The sequence below is a fragment of the Pinus tabuliformis genome, chromosome 9, assembly GCF_031772625.1.
Source record: "Pinus tabuliformis cultivar Carrire ecotype Pingquan chromosome 9, CPIR1, whole genome shotgun sequence".
Classification (NCBI taxonomy): Eukaryota; Viridiplantae; Streptophyta; class Pinopsida; order Pinales; family Pinaceae; genus Pinus; species Pinus tabuliformis.
In genome coordinates, this window is record NC_142307.1 from 1945941722 (window position 1) to 1945962786 (window position 21065).

At 39.0% G+C, this 21065-nt stretch overlaps 1 protein-coding gene and 1 long non-coding RNA gene across 2 annotated transcripts in view; one reads left to right on the forward strand and one right to left on the reverse strand.

Annotated features, from left to right (window-relative positions):
* Positions 1-4685: 4685 nt before the first annotated feature.
* Positions 4686-21065, reverse strand: part of LOC149156757 (uncharacterized) — a 133370-nt gene continuing 116990 nt past the window's right edge. The window contains exon 2 of the long non-coding RNA XR_016262331.1: positions 4686-5203. This is a non-coding gene — a long non-coding RNA (uncharacterized LOC149156757). The remainder of the gene's footprint in view (positions 5204-21065) is intronic.
* On the forward strand, positions 9081-11540 carry LOC149156758 (uncharacterized). The gene is made up of 2 exons (XM_089445207.1): positions 9081-11205; positions 11330-11540. The coding sequence occupies exon 1, from the start codon at positions 9265-9267 to the stop codon at positions 10951-10953; it is 1689 nt and encodes a 562-aa protein (XP_089301333.1). The 5' UTR covers positions 9081-9264; the 3' UTR covers positions 10954-11205; positions 11330-11540.

Sequence of the window (21065 nt, forward strand, 5' to 3'; positions counted from 1 at the left end):
AACTCATTGTATGGGCTTTTGGGAGCCAAGCTTCTGATAGGTATAACTTAGAGAAAGCTTGGAGTGTATTGTAACGAGCCTTGGCTTCTCCACAGTGCAGAGCGAGTACATCTCTTTGGAGGAGCAGGCGGCAGTGACTGTAACGTTCCACTATTGGGGCTAGTGGTTGTCATGGTTGTATGTATGATTGGATCTTTCACTCTTTTAATATAACAGAGCCAGCACGTTTCATGCATATATTGTTATTGTAGTTCGATTATTCTAGTTACTCTAACGATGTATGTAGTTGTAATTTACGCATGTATGTATGGACTATTCCGTATGTGTTTGTATGAATCTTATCGAAGCGTGTTTTTGGTGTAACTCATCACTTTGGATTGTCAACTATTCCACTTTCCATCTCGTGATGTCTTTCAGCTCGTGTGTTCCCTTTCGAGTTGCGTGTTATCACAAGCTTCTAAGGGGCGCACTCTTCTCCCATTTTGTGTGTTAAAGTCTTTCATGCACCTTCCCTGACTCGCTGCAAGGTCACACCCTTGCTTCCAACAAGGACATCTTACTTACCTCTGCGCGTAGTCGCAGTCAAGGTGATATCATACTACCCATTGTTGGGGCTCCTACTCCAAACGGTCTGAGGTCTAGTTGGGACTTCATACCGGGGAGATCCCCTGACATATTGGCAGGTCCAGCACCATCAACATGGCTCATATACGAATTTATCTCCTAGGTCAACAAATTCAAGCTATATCAGACATATTTACCAAGCTAGCGCAAATCTCTAGTATCAAAGGAATTTGCTAACCAAAAGCAATAGCTCTAGGGCAGAAGAAGGAGCCATCAGCAGAATTAGCTAGGCTAGAGTGTGTCGGCTCAGTGGCGAAAAAAGGAAACTGTCAAGAAAGGTACTGTATTCTAGGTCAATGTCTCAGCTGGTATCTGTGGTCTTTGTATTGTTAGGATACCCTGTTATGATGCTAGGAGAAACGCCCAACTTGATTTAATTCATTGCCCCTAAGTCCTTTACTTCTCTTGCTCACTTCCACTCTATCGGGGCTTATCACTTCCACCTTGTCAAGCCTTATCTCTTATTTTCTCTCGGTCACTTCCACTCGATCAAGACTTATCTCTTGTATTATGTTCTCTGCTCTTCTCAAGTAGGATCATTCCTCTTTCCATTAGAATTGAATAGAATATAGTCCTTAGAAATCCAACCCCGATTAAGGCTAGCAAAGTGAAAAAGAAGTCAATTAATCAAAGCCAACAGGCCCTTCCATCCCATCAATGAAAACAGAGAATCTGCAAAGATGCTAGACAATCTGAAAACAAACATGGGGAAATTCTTGAGAAAATCAATCAATTGCAGACTGAAACACCCTGCAGTCAGCTTGTCTCGAGCCTCACTTCAATAATGGAGATACTTATATATCATCAAATTACCATGCAGAGGAATGAAGATGAAATAGCAAGTCTAAGGTAGAAAATTGAAGAATTGCAACATTCTCTAAACAATAACTCAGCAGATCAATCAATTTCAAGCAGCAATGCCAATCAAGCTGAGCAAGTTTTTCCATATATGAATCTCCCAACCCTCCAAAATCAAAGGATGTTGGGTCCAGAGATGTTGCTCATACTTAGTTAATACTCTATGTTTTGTAAATTTTGCATAATTTTATTAGTTTTGTTGTATCTACACTTGTAAAAACAGGAACTCGGATGGTGCGGAAAGGGGAAGGAGGTTCTTTGGAGCCAAAAGACACTTTCAAATCAAATATATGGTAACAAAATCAAATATTAAAGCCCAATTTTGATGTGGTAGCTGCAACCTCTTGCAGATTTGTTAATTTAATACAAATTTTTGTTTCTATCAAAAAAATAAAAACAACAACTTGGCACTATTGAGTTAAGTGGTTTCCATGGTAACAAAAAGAGTTGAAGAAAATCAGGAAAAAAATTGTGTTATATACAGTGAGTTTATAAGTATTGGTGATATTTAATTAAGTCGTTTACAAGACATAACAAAGACCTGGGTAAGAGAAAGATTCTGCAAATTCTACGAGTTGCATGAACAAAGTGCGATGACTCGAAATGGAAGTAGATGCATTTTAAACAAATGCAGTTGTAACAAGAGAGAAATCAGAATAGCCGCAAGAACGAAACAAGAGAAATCACAACCACAAGAATGAGTTATAGCCCGATGCAACACAAACAAGTCAGTATTTCCTCTAACAAAAATGAAATAATGTACTTATAGGTCAAAAGACTCGATGCAAGGAAGCTAAATCAACATCAGAGAGACAACAAGAGAATTCCACATTTGACGCTAAAAGGTTTTTTTTAAACACATAAAAATGTGTGGCTAGGAGCTAGGGGAAAAGAATGATTGGTTAGTAGTCAGGCATGCGTGGCTATTAGAATTTTTTTTTGGGTAATGATTCAATTTGTAATATTCAGTAATTATGAATCATGATGGATGGAGTAACCATCTGAAACGTTGGACAGACCAAATCAATTACACAGTTCACTTCTGGAAATATCCAACAATATGAATAACTGTAGAAGTAGCCGATCACTAATATTCAATACCACAATCAATAATTTTAGCCCGAGTTTTATGAATGACTTCTTGTTATTTGTTGTTGATGATGCCAAATGCAAGTTATGCAAGAAAACATTGCATTGTTTTTGGGTACGATGGGCCATGAAAGAAGGCACAGTGTCTCTGTAGAGTAGTCACAAGGACTAACTATAAAAATTTACCTATGGGATGGACCATGAGCAGAACACAGCCCTTACTGTGGCAATCTACAAGAGTACTTAAGGAGTGTACCATTAAATTTTGATTGCATTTTAACCAAAGGCAATAAACTACAGTCACATGCATTTAACCCGAATGGGTGGGAAAACTGATTGTGATCCTTTCCACCTAGGCTCTAGTCCTGTAGAGTCACATGTAGACCCATTATGATAAAGCTAGGAGGGTAGATGCCCCAGGTGGGACACCTCAGCTCTTGCTAAGTCATAAGTTTTCTGCTACGTGCTGGCTTGCAGGTTGTTGGCACTAGCCTAGGGGTTTTAGTGGCAGCCGAATTTGAACCTAGGTCTGGCCCAAGTAACCCTGATAGGTTACCAATTCCTCTAGATTCAATAAATATAAATAAAAAATAATATACAAATTCAAATGAATATATATATATATATATATATATATATATATATATATATATAGTGTCAATTAATGTCCTAGTTTTCCCATGTTTCCATACAAGAAAAGATTTCAATATGAAGTACAAAAATGAGGTGCAAATGTCTAACAAATGTTTCTTATGGGCTTCCCTAAAAGGCCATATAGGCGAATGCAGATAAAATTGATATGGCCAAACCTTTATACTCATGTACTTCCTTGTTTTAAGTCCTCCAAACCCATAAAATTATTTCCAGCAAAGGAGAGTTATCTACGAGGAAGGAATCTCACAGCGTCATGCAATTTTTTGGCTCTAAGTTCAATATTAATGTCATATAAAGTATAAACATAGACATAAGCCCATGGTTTAATTGCATAGTGGTCAGGTTGCTTTATGTGCATCTCAAGGTCCATCCGTCAACTCCAATCTATAATAGCTGATAATGAGGCTGGTTATTATTTGGATCTCATCCATAATGGAAATAGCAAGGTTAAATATCCACATTATCTGCCATTGGATTTTGTGCCTGAACTTTAGCTGCCCCAGTGGTGCCTTTGAATAATATATTGATATATTGTACTCACACAATCACAAACTTTATAGTATTTGGTATAACTGCTCGCAGAAATATTGTGAAAAATATTGAGATTGTTCAACCTACAACAATAGTTTAATCTGCTTCTCAACAAGAACATACTTTCATCGTACATGAGACCCTATGCCTGAGACATTTTGTTCAACATACAATAGTAGTTTAATTTGCTTCTCAACAAGAATGCACTTTAACCTTATATATGAAGACAGCAAATTTAGGAACCCGTGCATGTGAAGATGATGTCCAAGTGAACGAGAGGTATCTGAGGAAGAAGATATGTACGAGGAAGAAGTCGCACCATGCCATTCAAGTTTTTTGGCCTGAATTTTACTATTAATATCATACAAACATGGGCATATGCATGTGGATTAATGGCAAAGTGGTCATATCACATTATGAGTTTATGAGGTCCATCCTCATCAACACAAATCTTGCAATAGTTGATAATTATGCTGGTTATTGTAGGTATTTCATGCCAATTGGTAATAGTGAAAATTTAATATTTATTTATTTTCAGATCTAGGCTGAGCTTAGACCAGGGCCAGCGCACATGTTGGGATCTACACAACAATAGAATGCTCTCATCAGGATTAACAGTGAAAATTTAACATCCAGACTAGCTGTCATTTGGTTTTCATGTCTCAACTTTATATTGACGACTCTATTATCTTTGCACCTAATGGTGCTTTTAGATAATATCTTGACATGTTGTACTCTCACAGTCTAATTTTTCAATCATTTAGAAAGAAGCTAGAGATCACAAACATTTCAATCACTTGAAAGACATGGCATTGGGTATAACTGCTAGCAGAAATATTGTGAAAAGATTAAATATGTTGCACATACAACAATAGTTACCGCTTCTCAATAAGAGTGCACTTTACTCCCATATATAAAGAGCCCAAATCTAAGACATTTTTACTTTATTAGTAAGTTAATTCTTAACAAGTATGAAGGATCAACAGTTCAAACCTCCCTTTATAATGTTGTACTGCATTACAGATCAAATGATGCAAAATCCATTACCATGAAACTTTCATTGCTGTAAGAACAAAGATTACTGCATTTAACTATCATGAATGAGGATGAATAAATTCCAAAGCTATAACTTGACACAACTCGGATACATCAGACTCTTCATCTTAAAATCTTCAAACCTTGAAAAAGTACATTATTTAACAATGTCGCTCTCTTAACAAAACAATCTTGTCAACAAATTCTTCATAGTAACATCTAAGAAAGTGTTTAACAGAACTGGCAAGTCATGACAATTGGAAAGTACAATAATTGTGAAATACACACTTGAGAAGCTGGCACGCTCCCATTGTTCATGCCCATGAGAAGCAAAGGACTTACTTAGTATGATTTGACCACAGGTTCAGAACTTGAACTTGAAACCTTTTCCGCATGGATATGATCCTTAACACTGACCAGTGAACACCAAACATTGTATAATGAACATGTGCACTCTCATATTAGAAACAGGTATATAACCATATGCAATATAATCATGTGAAAAAACAACAGCACTCAGCATTTAAGGAAACGACAAATGAAAAAGAAACTATCAAATGCTTCTCTTCAAGAATAAAATCCTCCTATTGTAACATCACCAATAATAAACCAGCCTGGAAAGAAATGGGAAAAACGAATCAAACAAGGTTGCAAGTGACGATGAAAGGTCTCTAATACAACAACATTTGGTTACAAATCAAACAAGGCTGCAAGTGATGATGAATGGTCTCTAATACAACCACACTTGGGTACAAGAAACTACAACAAAGAAATGGGACCCGCGTTTGCAAAGACAAGAAGAGGAAGCTGGAAACTTACCACAGCAATGTTTATAGAGAACCTTTTGCCATCCTTTGATCCTTCTTATGCATAATATTTGATATCAAGGTTACATTGGTAAGTCAATTAGAAGTACCATTCACACCTACTAACTACTGTAAAATGCAATTCGTAGGATGCATGGTGATTGCCAAGTTGGGTACTTAACATGATTACTAAAATGTAAATATTGGATAAGAAGCTTATAAGAAAAATTCCTGGGATGATGCAAGACAAGGCTTTTGAGAAGATCAAATTCCAGAATATTTCCTAATTCACTCTTTTGCATGAGTACCTTTGTTCCCAATTCCTTTCAATAATCACTCTGTCTATATTTTGCCCAAATGAATGTAGAAGTAAACTGCTAGATCACCATCTAGCCACATCACTTGCAACTCCACTTTTGCACACATGCCAGTGAAAATCTGTAACTACTAACGTCCTCTACAAATTGAGGACGAATGTGACAAAATATCCTATCCATCCCCATAGGCTGTAGTCCTCTATAAGGAGAAAAACCCCAAAATTCTCACTGTTGGGCAAGTTTTGGGGCAGCTGGGCGAAGAAACCCAAAGTTGGGGCTTGGAGTGAAGTTTACTCAATCATTTTAGAAGAAGAGGCCCCTCTAGGAAATCTATAAATATGAGAGCGATGAATTCATTTTGGGCATCAAGTGTGGATCAATTCAATTGTTTCTTGAGCATTAGCTCTGAGGGTTTTAGACCCCTTTCTCCTTGTCAATTTCAGTTGTGAAAGATTCTACACTATTTGACCTTTTTCTATTTTTTACTCATTTTGTTCTGGAACAAGAAAGGCCTTTGAAGGCAGCGAAATTATGGGTTGGTTCTTGATCTAAGGCAGTGAAATTCTTGATTTGGTTCTGGTCCTGGCAGCGAGGTCTCTAATTGTCCTTGGTAGGACAACGAAATTGCGGCACAGCACTTGTCTGAAGGTTCCGAAGTGCATGCACAGCCTGAACCCTAATTTTCTTGAAGCAAAATCTATTTGGGATAACCAGCGAAGAGGGTTTCAAGGTAACGACAGCCTGATATTATTGAATGGTGTTGTCATTGGTGTCAACCCTAGAGTTTGACTTTGACTAAGCATTTGTCATTGATGTCAAATTGTTAATGAACGCTCTTATATTTGTCTGAATTACATCAAGTTGGAAGCTCCACTGAAAGGGCGGTTGGAAACCCTTGTTCTAAGTTTGGGTTCCCTGGACTAAGGATGTACCTCACACTTGTTGGAAGTTTTTGAAGAAGTAAATTACTGTGTTTTCCTTTAATATCCTCGTCGGTCGATTCCAGTGGTATGTGGCACACCTTGAGAGGCCTCCCGGTTTGAGAGATACTCTCATTTGAAGTTGAAGCTCCCAACCTCTGAGCAAAAACCCCAAAGAGTGACCATATGGCACCATCACCTTGGTCAAGTCAAAGGTCAAAGAGAAATTGAATAAGTTTAATATAATGGTTAAAGGACTATTAAGATTCAAGTTCAATTAATATATATATATAAGCAAGATTAAGGCTTCATGTTTTAAAATAAAAATAATAATAATAAATAAACAAAAATTAAAAAATGAGGACTTAGCGTACCCAAGGGACCCATTGACTCAACGTACTTTTGACGAACTATTATAACTTTTGGAGTTTGTTGCAGGGTTTCAAAATTCCCTTTAAATTTAATTTTAATCACAAGTCGACCCTAGCTTCACGTGACACTTTGATCCAAAACTTTGAAGTTCAAATATCAATGGCTTCAAAAATATGAGTCGGCTTCCACAAAAAGGACACATCAAAATCTATATAATAATCTTTCCATATAGCTCTTGATACATATGAACTTCAACGATAATCTAATAGCTCTGAAACAATATATTCGGCGCCTGTACAGAATAGCAAAGAATTATTGAGAAAGGCTCAGTCAGGGAGGGTTTTTCTTTGCAGTCTTATACTACATCTCTGAACGATGAAAGAAGGCTTCACCTTGGCACCTCAGGGAATTATTGCATTTTGAATTTTTTATCTTTGTTCCGGGATTCGTTGGGTAATCTTTTTATGGCATGTAGACCGAAAATTTTTGAAGAGTGATCTATTGCAAGAAGATCAGCACCAAATTCCTGGTGACCTTTCTCTCTGGAACAACGAGGGTTAAATGTTTTGTTGAAGAAGAGACGGCCTTCTTGAGGGGTATAAACACCTGTGTGCATAAGACTAGTTAGGGTTTGGAACAGTGACCTATGTGGCCTTCATTTTAAGCCCCTGTCAAAAGCAGCTGAGGTCACAAATCACTGCAGTACTTTGTTTGGCTCCTCTTCATTTATAGTTTGGTTCTGGAATGTATCATCAATAGACAGCAAAGAGACCCTAAAGTCTGTATTCTGAAGCTTGAAGGGAAATCAGTCACTACAGGTCAAAAAACTTTGAATCATTTAGTTTTTGTGATGAAAATGAAGGCCCTAGGAGGCAGCTCGTGTTGGGCTCACTCATTGAAGATCTGTTTGTCATTTATTGAAAGCTCAAGCACTTTCCTAAGTCACCAAATTGAGTGAATGGTGAATACATATAGTATGAATCTTTATAAGAGGAATTGGTGGATCATTGTGAAAAATACTGAAGCAAATTAAAGAATCTAGCCTCATATTTCAAAGCTTTGTTTGCAAAACTACTCATACATCATCACCTATAGTTCTACAACAAGCCAACTTGTGCAATCCTCTACACAGCTGTTAGGGTTCAATCCTGTAGACTTGTTTTGATTAAAGCCTGAAGACAGCTTGATTGAAGATTTCTTTTGGGTGTCAAAATTAGGTTCCATCATCACATATCATGCAAAAGTCAAATTTGTAGACCCACCTGTGTACTTTGTCATAGCTCGCTAGCCGCAGTAAAAAATTTTACGTTTGGATCAGTGTTGCACACATCGCGATAAAATCGCGATTAAATCGTAAAATCGCGATTTTTTAAAATCGCCGATTCAAAGCGCGATTTTTATCCAAAAAATCGCCTCTTTTTTTTATAGCGATTTTTATCGAAAAAATCGCGATTTTTTGAAAAAATCGCGATTTTTTCGATAAAATCGCGATTTTTTCGCTTAAAATCGCGAGGGCGCGCGGCAGCGGGGTTTTATATGGAAAAAACGAATTTTTTTTTATTCATTCAGCAGTCCGCCGCAGAGGAGAAGGAGAAGAAGTGAGGGAGAGGGTTGCCGTCGGTTGTGGGAGCGAATCGAAGCGATTTTAGGAGGAATCCAAGCCAAGATCGCCAATTTGTCCATAAACCAGGTATGTAGATTAATTTTTTTTTGTTTTGGTTCTATAAAAACTTTGTTTTTCATTGTTTTTAAAGAATTTTTGGAAATTTTTCATTGATTTGGGATGGGTTATTTGTTATGACTATGAGAACCAATTTTTGATTTTTATTTTCTCATTTTCTTTAAACATTGTTTATTTTTTTTTATTTTTCATTGTTTTTTGGCATTTGGTTGGGTAACTTGGGTTTAGAAATTGGGATTTTGGAAATAATTAGCTTGTAATTTTGCAAATGCTAAATTGTAATTTGTATTTACTATTATCATTTATGTAATCCTAAATTCCTATTTCCTAATCCTTATTTTTCCATAGGTTTGCAAATTCAAAATTCAAAAACAAACATGCCAAGGAAATTGGATCCTTTCTGGGAATATGGTGACCCTAAAACTCCGAATGATAGACAAAACTTGTATTGCAAGTTGTGTGGAAAGGAAATATTCGGGGGGGTGTACAGGTTGAAGTTCCACCTTGCACAAATCCCTGGACGTGATGTGGGGCCCTGTCTAAAGACAAATGCTGAAATTATCCAAAAAGCCATGAGAGCATTGGGAGAATTAGAGCACACTAGAGACGCCAAAGAAGAACTCAAAAGGCAACTAAAAAGGTCAGTTGAAGGAAGTGGGCCAAGTGGCACATGTTCTACTGCAGCGTCAGTCAATCCGGTAGCTGCATCATCATATTTTGTTCCTCGAACCACACCTGGTTCACAACCAACTATTGGTTCAATGCTAAAAAGAACTGAAAAAGAAAAAGCTGACAAGTTGATGACAAAATTTCTCCTCTGGAGTGATATTCCTTTCAGCATTATAAGGAATAATCCATTTTTCCAACCTACTCTTGATGCTGTTGCCAGTGTTGGCCCGGGGTACAAACTCCCTTCTCTTCATGATTTCAGAGGCCGGCTTCTTCAAGATGAAAAGCGTGACTGCACCCAAAGATTGGAGGATTTTAGGGCATCATGGGCACAAACAGGATGCACTGTTATGTCAGATGGTTGGACTGACCAAAAGGGGAGAACCCTTATAAACTTCTTGGTTAGTTGTCCCTTGGGGACTATGTTTATCAAATCTGTTGATGCAACTCATCAAATGAAAGATGCAAAAACTTTATGTGATTTGCTGGATGTGTTTATTTTGGAGGTGGGTGCAGAAAATGTTGTCCAAGTCATAACGGACAATGCTGCAAATTATGTTGCTGCTGGTAGAATGCTTATGGACAGGCATCCTACTTTATTTTGGACACCTTGTGCTGCCCATTGTATTGATTTGATGTTAGAGGACATTGGGAAAATTCCCTTTGTCAAAGAGGTTGTTGACTCATCAAAAAGCATCACAAAATTTATTTACAATCACACATCTGTGCTTAGCTTGATGAGAAAATGCACCAACAACAAAGAGTTGGTGCGCCCCGCCATTACACGGTTTGCGACGAGTTTCATATCTCTTCAATCCCTCTTGAATTCTATGTGGGATTTGAAGAGAATGTTTCTTTCAGAGGAGTGGCGTGCTTCGTCAATGAGCCGCAAACCAGAAGGAGAGGCCGTCTGCAGACTAGTTTCATACCAGGAGGACTTCTGGGCGGGAGTGCAGGAGGTGTGCGCTGTTACAAAACCTTTGGTAAAGGTTCTTCGGTTGGTTGATGGTGAGAAGCCCGCAATGGGCTATTTGTATGAAGCCATGGATAGGGCCAAAGAAGCCATTCGGTCCTACTATGATGACAAGGGAGATGATGGGTTCCAGAGACAACTCCTTCTATGGAAGGTCATTGATGAGCGATGGAACAACACACTCCATCGTCCCATTCATGTTGCTGGCCTTTTCCTGAACCCTGCATTTTCTTATGCATGTGGGTTTAATTTTGATGTTGAGGTCGTGGAAGGATTATTAACCTGTGTCCAGAAGATGGTGAGAACTTCAGAAGAACGTATGGAGGTCTCTAGACAAATTGAGCAATATAAGTTGTCAGCTGGCACATTTGGCTTTGAGATGGCTGTCATTGATAGGACGGTTAAAATGCCAGGTATTTTTTAGTTTGTACTATGTAGTATGTACTTTGTAACTTTGTTTCAAATTTCATTGTTTCTTCAAATTCCATTTTTTTCTTATGTTTATTTAAAATTTTCTTTGTAATTTTGTTGTAGACGCATGGTGGAAGATGTATGGTGGCAGAGTCCCCCTTTTGCAAAATCTTGCCGTGCGGATCCTCAGCCAAACATGCAGCTCCTCGGGATGTGAGCGCAATTGGAGTGTATTTGAAAAAATACACAACAAGAAGCGCAATAGGTTAACACTTAAACATTTAAAATATTGCAAATTTCCAAATAAATTTTTGAATTCATTAAAGTTTTAAACAATATTTTTTTTATAATATTAATTATTAATTTATTATTTCATGAACTTTGTACAGGTTGGAGTCCCATAGACTTAATGACATGGTCTATGTCTACTACAATCTTCGATTGTGGGTGAAACAACTAGAGAAGACACCTGATACGGAAGCCATCTCATTGGATGGGATTGACACCACTGCTGAATGGAGGGTTGAGACCGAGAGGCCTCTCATGGATCCCACTGAGGATTGGTTAGTGCAGGATGAGGGGGAGGAGGAGGGGGAGGAGGAGGAGGAGGAGGAGCAGGAGCAGGAGCAGGAGCAGGAGGAGGAGGAGTTGGAGGAGCAGGAGGAGGAGGTGACACCGCCTACCCGGGCTACCCGGGCTACCACTACCACCAGTAGAGGACGTGGTCTCCGTCCACCTCAGCCTCCTGTAGCTGCTACTACTAGTTCTTCAGCTTCTAGAGCACGTCAGACTCCACTGCCATTTCCACCACCACAGGCACCAGCTTCTACATCTAGAGGGAAAGAGAAAGTTGTGCCATTTTCTCGCAAGAGGGGCAGAGGAAATCAATAGGATTAGACTTTCATTTTATTGTATATGACATTATGACATGATGAGATACATTATCATATTTTTTGTTGATATTTTGAGGCTGAGTTGGACTTGGGACTCAGGACTTACTATTCAGGACATGATTCAATGTTATGTGTGATTTTAGCGCTAGAAATGATATTGAACATCTTATATATTAGTTTTTTTATCATATTTATGTGTCAATGTATTTATTTTATGTTGTAGATGGTTTAGATATTAAAAAAATTGAAAAAAATTGAAAAAAAATGAATATTTTTGTGCCAAACGATTTTTTCCCGCTTTTTTCCGATTTTTTCCCGATTTTAACGATTTTTTCCGCTTTTTTCCCGGCGCCGATTAAATCCCGATCGCGATGTGTGCAACATTGGTTTGGATAAGCATAGCACTCTTACAGCAAGGATTTCCACAGTCATCATTAATGTGACAGGGTGGCATTTCATAGAGCGACCATATGATCTTAATGGAAAGCCATAGTTAAACTCCTATAGTAACCTCTGCTGCAATAATATGTATATATTGTAATGGCCTTTGGTGACAGTTACCTTATAGTGAAAGTTTAGTCAACTCAAACAAGTGCATTTGAGAGAGTACAAGTGACCTAATAGTAGTTACACTTAAAAGTAATACTCCATCTATAACATGATCAAAGGATAGGATTGTCAACAACAAAGTTAGGGTGTTGAAGCATTGTTGAAGGTTGATGCTTGAGCAGGGCAGATTACCTATATCCGACATAACTTGACATGACAGTTTCTCCTTTAATGGGACAACGTTTCCTTGACAATGATCCTGTGATAAAAAAAATATTTTTACTGTCCCTTCTTGATGATGACATTCTACAGTGACAGGGTGATTGTGGGCTTATTACACAACTGACTCTACAGAATACAATAATCTTATATGCTACAGTGATCTTCTCTGTGATATGACAGCAAGCTTGATGTGTTACCTTGAATATCAATGGGTATAACACTAGTGACACTTGCCTTGATAGCCTGTTAGGGTTTGCACTATCTATACCTCTTGATGACAGTGATGACTACAACAGTGATGTGACAGAAGTGATTGACAATAATCTAATAGTGTTATGATAGTGATATACATAAGAGTGCACTTGGCATTTGACAGTATCTTTTGGTACCTGATAGTGTTTCTCGTACATGATAGTTTCTTAATGATAACAGTGTGGATGTTGGCTTGATGGTATGACAATACTTGATTGACATAATCTTGGACAGTGACTGATCTACTATGATTGTGACAGTGATTGGAACCCTAACGCTTGATGTGACAGATTTTCTTGACAGTGCATTGGATATGTGACAGTGACCTACTGACAGTAATGATTGTAATGTTCTTCAGTTGCAGCGAGTGAACAAGTGTAGATTGCAGAGTGGTCAAATTCCAGTCTTGACCCTTCTCGATTTCAGTCAACCCTTTATATTAGAATGTGATGCATCAAGAGAAAGAATAGGGGTTGTCTTAATGCAAAAGGGCCATCCTATAGCATTTGAAAGTCGAAAGCTTCAAGACTCGGAGAAGCTTTATTCAATACACAACAAGGAGATGTCGGCTATCATGCATGTTTTGGCCAAGTTCAGAAAATATTTAGTGGGAAACAAGCTCATAGTCAGGACAGACCACAACAGCTTGCGCCATTTCCTGGGACAAAAGGACCTGAACGAGCGGCAGCAGAAATGGGTAAGCAAGATCCAAGCTTATGATTTTGATATTGAATATGTGAAGGGAAAGAAGAATGTTGTAGCCGATGCACTTTCTAGGAAACCAACAGCATGTGCCCTCATAGAGCTTACAGAAGATTGGAAGGCTCACCTCTCAGCGGAGTATGCCAAGAACCAGTTTGCTTGCACAATTATTGACGGGATCATCCAAGATGACCGATACAAACTAGCTAACAGTGTTACTTATTATACGGATAGAATATACTTAGTTCTTGAGTCCGCACTCAAGGAGAAGATTTTGAAGATCACACATGACATTCCATTGGTTGGACATCAGGGTTTTTTCAAGACATACTGACAGATTCGAAAATGGTTTTCTTGGAAGGGATTGAAGAAGTGATGAGATACATCAAAGAATGCATCACATGCCAACAAAATACGGTCGAGCATTGCATCTTACAGGTCTTCTCCAACCTCTACCCATTCCCAAACAGAAATGGGAGAGCATCTCAATGGGCTTCATTACAAGGTTGCCCAAAGCACAAGGTAAGGATTGCATTTACAATGTGGTGGAGAGACTCACCAAATTCGTGTAGAAAATTATGCATTGTTGTAGCCCAACCCCGTTTCAAACTTTTGCATGGTTTAATGCCAAAACCCATAATGAACATATCACTGATATATGTGTTAGTTTTGCATTTAACTTGAAAACAAAGGACTACTATCTAATATTTTGCACAACTGATACAAGATGTAATTGCAAGCACACACATAAATTTAACACTTTTGTTTTGGTCTAATGACCCTGGAAAATCTCACAAGAGGAAAACCAGTTCTAAGGGAGTCTTTATATTGCTTTTAAGGAGATTTATACATAGAGAGAAAAATCACTTATCTCCCTTACAATCTTGTTGATGCCATTGCCATGTCACTTATCTCCCTTACAGTCTTGTTGAAGCCATTGCCATGTCACTTTGAGAATAAAGCCCTCCCTCCCTCTCAGTCAAAAACTAACCTTAGCTTGAGTAAGCTTAGTTTTTGTGCACCAACAGTGGGTTGACTTTGACATCAACTAAGCATACAAGTCCTGGAAATGTTGCCTCCCCAATGATTGTAAATAGTCTTGAATAGCAAATTGATAGTTGCTTCCTCTCTGATTGCAAACTACCTTGAAAAGTTTGATGGAGCTAGCTTGAAGTACATGCGGAATAAGAGTTATTACACGGCCCGCTTGACCTAGAAACTCGGCCTAGGTTCTTCCCTTTCTCGACTTGCTTTCTCTACTAATCACAGCCTGATTACTTCACCGGGAACTCGGTCTGACAGTCTAACGCTAAGCCTATGTTGGAAATAATACTGAGAGGGTGGGGTGAATCAGTATTATCACATTTATAAAACTATTCATTTCCAAACTCTGATTCATATATGCTACTTCCACAACTTCTTATGATTATGTTAATTGATCTTCAATGAGTGCATTAGAACATTATCAACCATATTATCAGTTAACAAATGCAGTAACATAGATCATCACACATAAGGCACACACATGAACACCATGATATAAGGTGGAAACCCAATGCGGGAGAAAACCACCTGCTGCAAGTCATCTCAATCTTCTTCTTAATAAGAAAATCCTTTTACAATATTTGTACTTACTACTGGTGCAGTCTTATACCAGTACGAGAGCTACAACCCCCTTTGCTCTTGTACTAGCCGATCCATTTACTAGTACGCAGGCTGCTACCTGCTACAATGCTCCAAAGATTTCCTTTAGCTCTTATACTAGCTTAGATACTAGTACGTAGGTGCTGACCTACAATCTTCTCTCCTCCAGGTACCACGTTTCATCAATTTTCAGACTGGATACACTGAAGCACAACACATAATCTGAAAGGCCACATTTCATCCAATTTTCATACTGAACCCAACAACAACATAAACGAGCTTCTGAATCACCCAAGCACTAGATCCATACATATACAAGTGAGTCATCAACCAGATCTAGTCCATCAGATCACATGAAGATAAGTCATTATGAACCCGATCCATTCATCTATCAAAACTGAAACATACTCTATCACTTCTCAGAATACTGTCATAATATCAGAAACCAGACATCACTTCAAAACCCAGAACACAGCAATGATAAACATGGACAGCTAAATATATTTCAAGAGAAGTACGCAGCTTCACCCATGTAATGCTTGCGTACAGTACGCACTGTTCCCAACTACGCACCTGTGTACCCACGCACTGTGCCTCAAAGACTTCCTGCGTACCTACGCTCTGTGTCCAATGAACTGCCTGTGCACCTCCGCAGCTGCAGCGCTTCTGGTCCTGCGTATCTACGCACTTTTCTTTCACTGTACCTACATACCTTCGGGTATAGATAATTTCAAGACTTCAAGAATAACCCAGACAGTCAGATCTACAAATCTGATCATGCGCCGAAGAGATCTCAATCCATCAGTAGATTCGCCTTATTTAGATCTAGACATTACTCCCAAGAGATCATAATATTTCAGATCTAGCTCTCATAAGATGTTCAAGCCAAAAGCATATCCAAGCCAAATGATCTCCTTTGCTTTATATAGGCAAGCTCTTCCTCAAATCATGGTTCAATACCACGGGCCAAAACCATAATAACACAATACCGTCGGCTAAATACCAAGGGTTAAACATAAGAAACCCCACGTGTGCTTTTCTCTGCCTTGAAGTAAGTGAACTTCGGGTACGCACCTCCTGAACGGGATAACTGCGGGTGTGTACGCACTTTATGTAACACCGGCCTGCGTGTACGCACCTTCTGTCAGGTGTACCTGCGTACCCCTTATTTTCTTCAATATTTGATAGCTGATCATCAATCTCTGCTGCTGACTTGAAGTACTGTGATCTATCACCTGAAGGGGTTACCATCAAGGACAACACTTTAGCCATAATGCCAACAATCTCCCCCTTTGGACTTGATGGCAAAGCTTACTTGTGAACTGTCATCTGATCCCTTTGTGCTGTCCGGTAACCCATGCACTCTGTCACATCTGATATTTCTTCTGTAGATTCATCTGAATGTATACAAGTGAGATGATCTTCTATGAGAGGGTTGCCATCAAGTACAACAAATGCATCATAATGCCAACAATCTCCCCCTTTGGATTTGATGGCAACAACACCAAATCACTCTCCCCCTTTGACATCAAGGGCAAAGGGTTATGCTCCCCCTAAGAACATGCTCTCCTTGACTATAAACCAGATCTGCTGAAGTCTCTGAATGAACTCCCCCTTTGTATATGCCATGGTGCTCCAATCTGATAATGCTCTTTTTGAGAACAAGCTGAGTGTTGTTCATGCTCAAGCTCCCCCTGACTGCAAAAAGATGTTCTACAAGAAGAACATGACTCTATATATCATAAATGACCTTCCTATCACCAAAAGACTCAATACATACATTCATCACAATGGTGATATATCAAAAGTTTACATATGATAACATCATTCATCCCAGGCATAGTGGGGAAACATAGGCCGTTACATGACCTGAAGAGATAAAAGAGACACACTATTACGTAAAGACCAATCACCTAAGATAAATATCAGCAACAACACTGTATGATCTGCTTCATAGTATCTGTCAACAGCAAGGTACGTCTGCATCAACTCATTCATAACCATCCAGATCTACATGAACCAAGAATCATCAAATGGAAGCATCTGTTCGAAACAACCTATCATCATATAGGTAAGATCTCATCATCATCATGTCTCCAACAATGCAACTTTGAATAATCATCCATGTATCCAGCCAACAATCCTCATCCATATATGTGTCAAGAACAATAAAGACTCCATGCAAGCATCATTAGAGAATCAACCACAAATCTGATCCAAGAACCATGTGAACAACTCATAACCATAGCAAGATGAAACATAAGCATTGTCACCAAGGACCATAATGCCAACAATGCATTAAGAACATATGCTCCCCCTAAACTGGTGCCATCTGTCAGATCTGATCATGCATATCAATAAGAAGAGTCAGCCAATAAATGCCTTAAGACAGGTACGCAGTTTTTCTTTATCTGCCCTGCGTAGCCACGCACTTCACCTTCTGCTACCCTGCGTACACCCGCAGAGATCCTTCTGCTGTACTGCGTACATACGCAGACAGTCTTCAACTACACCGCGTACCCACGCATCTGTTCCATCAGTTGCGCCGCGTGCTCCACGCACCTTTTCTTCTATCGCGTCGCGTACTTCTATGAACCTACGCAGGTTATCCTTCTATTGCGCCGGGTACCTTCGATCTTACTACGCACCTCTTCTTCTGTCTCACTGTGTCCTTCCGCATGTGCTCTTCTGATAAGCCGCGTACCTCCGCACAGGGACTGTGCCTTAACTTGCGTACATCTGCACCCGGTCTTATGCTCTGCTGCGTACGCCCGCACTTTCACAGTGAATGATCTGCGTACCTTAGATTAGGACCCAATTCAGATTTCCAGATCTGATCTTGTGCTCGAGAGATCATACTTCATAGATCAATTTCACTTTTCTTACTGCCTTTCTTCAATCATATACGCGATTGTGCAGTATCCAACTCGCGTATATATGCGACTTCCCTTTATGGAGTTTGCATATGAGATTCAGGACACTGAAGTTTTGTACTTTCAGCTCCCTCTGATTCTGGTATGTCTGTACATTGTGCTGTACCACCTTTTTCTGACTGTACTTCCTTTTTCCTCCATATCTTCAAGCGTGATGATGACATTTTCTCCTTTTGATATGGTGCCCACACTTTGTTCCTGCATTCCTTAGCTATATGTCCAAGCTTGTTACATGCATAACATCTTACATGTTTCATATTCCTCCTGTAACAATCAACAGCTTTATGACCAAACATATTGCAAGTAAAGCAATATCCATAAAAGTACCTTGATTGAGATGACCTTTCTGCATAATGATCTTGAACTCTTCTTCTTCTACATCTAGCTGCAACATGTCCAAGATTATGACATACATAACATTCAACATTATTCATAGGAGGAGTAAAGGATTTTCTTTGAGGAATCTCTTTCCTTGGTTGATGATGAGATTGATCTTTCATTTCTTCATTGATCACTTTAGATTTCTCTTTAGAATTCCTTGCCTCACCTTGTGAACTAGATTCACCTTCAACAGATTCATGGAAACCAAGACCAGTCTTTATAGCAGGAGACCTTTGACTACTAAGAATAGCATCCAAGACTTTAGAGCTATCTTGAAATCGTAAAAGCTTATCCTTTCTTTCTATTTTACCTTTCAAGATATTTACCTCAACCTGAAGCTGTTCTTCCTTTTCAAGAGATTGCTTTCTCAAATCTTCTTCAGCTTTTATTTGTTCCCTTAGTTTGAGAATCTCCTTTTCTTGTTCTTCATTCAGATCCTGCTGCATTTGACGAACTCGGAGGGCACATTCCAGCTGGGATTTTAAGTTGATGACTTCGTTGTCTTGTTATTCAATTGCTTGATGTAGATCTTCATTCTGCTTCTTTGATTCTTCAAGATCTCCTTTTAGTGAGAGGATTGTAGCTTCAATATTTTCATAGTAGCTGGATCTATCTTTGAGTTTCTTGATGGTTGTGCTTCTTTCGTTGACTTCTTTTCTTAATGATGTCACTTCATGCTGCAATTTTTGACATTGGTCTTCCTTGTCCTTGAGTAGTTTTCTTACCTTGTTTCCTTCTTCAAGTTGGGCCTTTAGTTTGGTAGCTTCTTCTTTGAAGTCACATTCCCTTTTGTTCAATAGATCTTGTTGATCTCTAATTTTGTCTGTCAGCCTTTTAAATTCTGCCTCTATTTGATATCTTTCTTGTTCACCCATAAGAGCAAGTTCAGTAGTTTCACTATCACTTCCATCTCTCTCACAAGGAAATATAGTTGGAACATCAGAGGATAATACATTCATACCTGATAATGATTCTGAATCTGATTCTGAATCTGAAGAGCTTCGTATGCCTAATCCCCAATCGATTCTCCCACTGTCATAATTCTTCTGAGATGCCTTCCTTTTCTTGGGTGCTTTCTTCTTAAGCTTCTTTCCCATTGTTCCACAGATCTCCTTCAAGCGATCAAGCTTTTATCAAAGGACCTGCTCTGATACCAATTGCTGGAAATAATACTGAGAGGGGGGGGGGGGTGAATCAGTATTATCACATTTATAAAACTATTCATTTCCAAACTCTGATTCATATATGCTACTTCCACAACTTCTTATGATTATGTTAATTGATCTTCAATAAGTGCATTAGAACATTATCAACCATATTATCAGTTAACAAATGCAGTAACATAGATCATCACACATAAGGCACACACATGAACACCATGATATAAGGTGGAAACCCAATGCGGGAGAAAACCACCTGCTGCAAGTCATCTCAATCTTCTTCTTAATAAGAAAATCCTTTTACAATATTTGTACTAGTGCAGTCTTATACCAGTACAGGAGCTACAACCCCCTTTGCTCTTGTACTAGCCGATCCATTTACTAGTACGCAGGCTGCTACCTGCTACAATGCTCCAAAGATTTCCTTTAGCTCTTATACTAGCTTAGATACTAGTACGTAGGTGCTGACCTACAATCTTCTCTCCTCCAGGTACCACGTTTCATCAATTTTCAGACTGGATACACTGAAGCACAACACATAATCTGAAAGGCCACATTTCATCCAATTTTCATATTGAACCCAACAACAACATAAACGAGCTTCTGAATCACCCAAGCACTAGATCCATACATATACAAGTGAGTCATCAACCAAATCTAGTCCATCAGATCACATGAAGATAAGTCATTATGAACCCGATCCATTCATCTATCAAAACTGAAACATACTCTATCACTTCTCAGAATACTGTCATAATATCAGAAACCAAACATCACTTCAAAACCCAGAACACAGCAATGATAAACATGGATAGCTAAATATATTTCAAGAGAAGTACGCAGCTTCACCCATGTAATGCCTGCGTACATTACGCACTGTTCCCAACTGCGCACCTGCGTACCCACGCACTGTGCCTCAAAGACTTCCTGCGTACCTACGCTTTGTGTCCAATGAACTGCCTGCGCACCTCCGCAGCTGCAGCGCTTCTGGTCCTGCGTATCTCCGCACTTTTCTTTCACTGTACCTGCGTACCTTCGGGTATAGATAATTTCAAGACTTCAAGAATAACCCAGACAGTCAGATCTACAGATCTGATCATGCGCCGAAGAGATCTCAATCTATCAGTAGATTCGCCTTATTTAGATCTAGACATTACTCCCAAGAGATCATAATATTTCAGATCTAGCTCTCATAAGATGTTCAACCCAAAAGCATATCCAAGCCAAATGATCTCCTTTGCTTTATATAGGCAAGCTCTTCCTCAAATCATGGATCAATACCACGGGCCAAAACCATAATAACACAATACCGTCGGCTAAATACCAAGGGTTAAACATAAGAAACCCCACGTGTGCTTTTCTCTGCCTTGAAGTAAGTGAACTGGGGGT

Bases quoted from the DNA above. Each gene is read 5' to 3' on its own strand.
- LOC149156758 (XM_089445207.1), top strand. From the start codon at position 9,265: ATGCCAAGGAAATTGGATCCTTTCTGGGAATATGGTGACCCTAAAACT.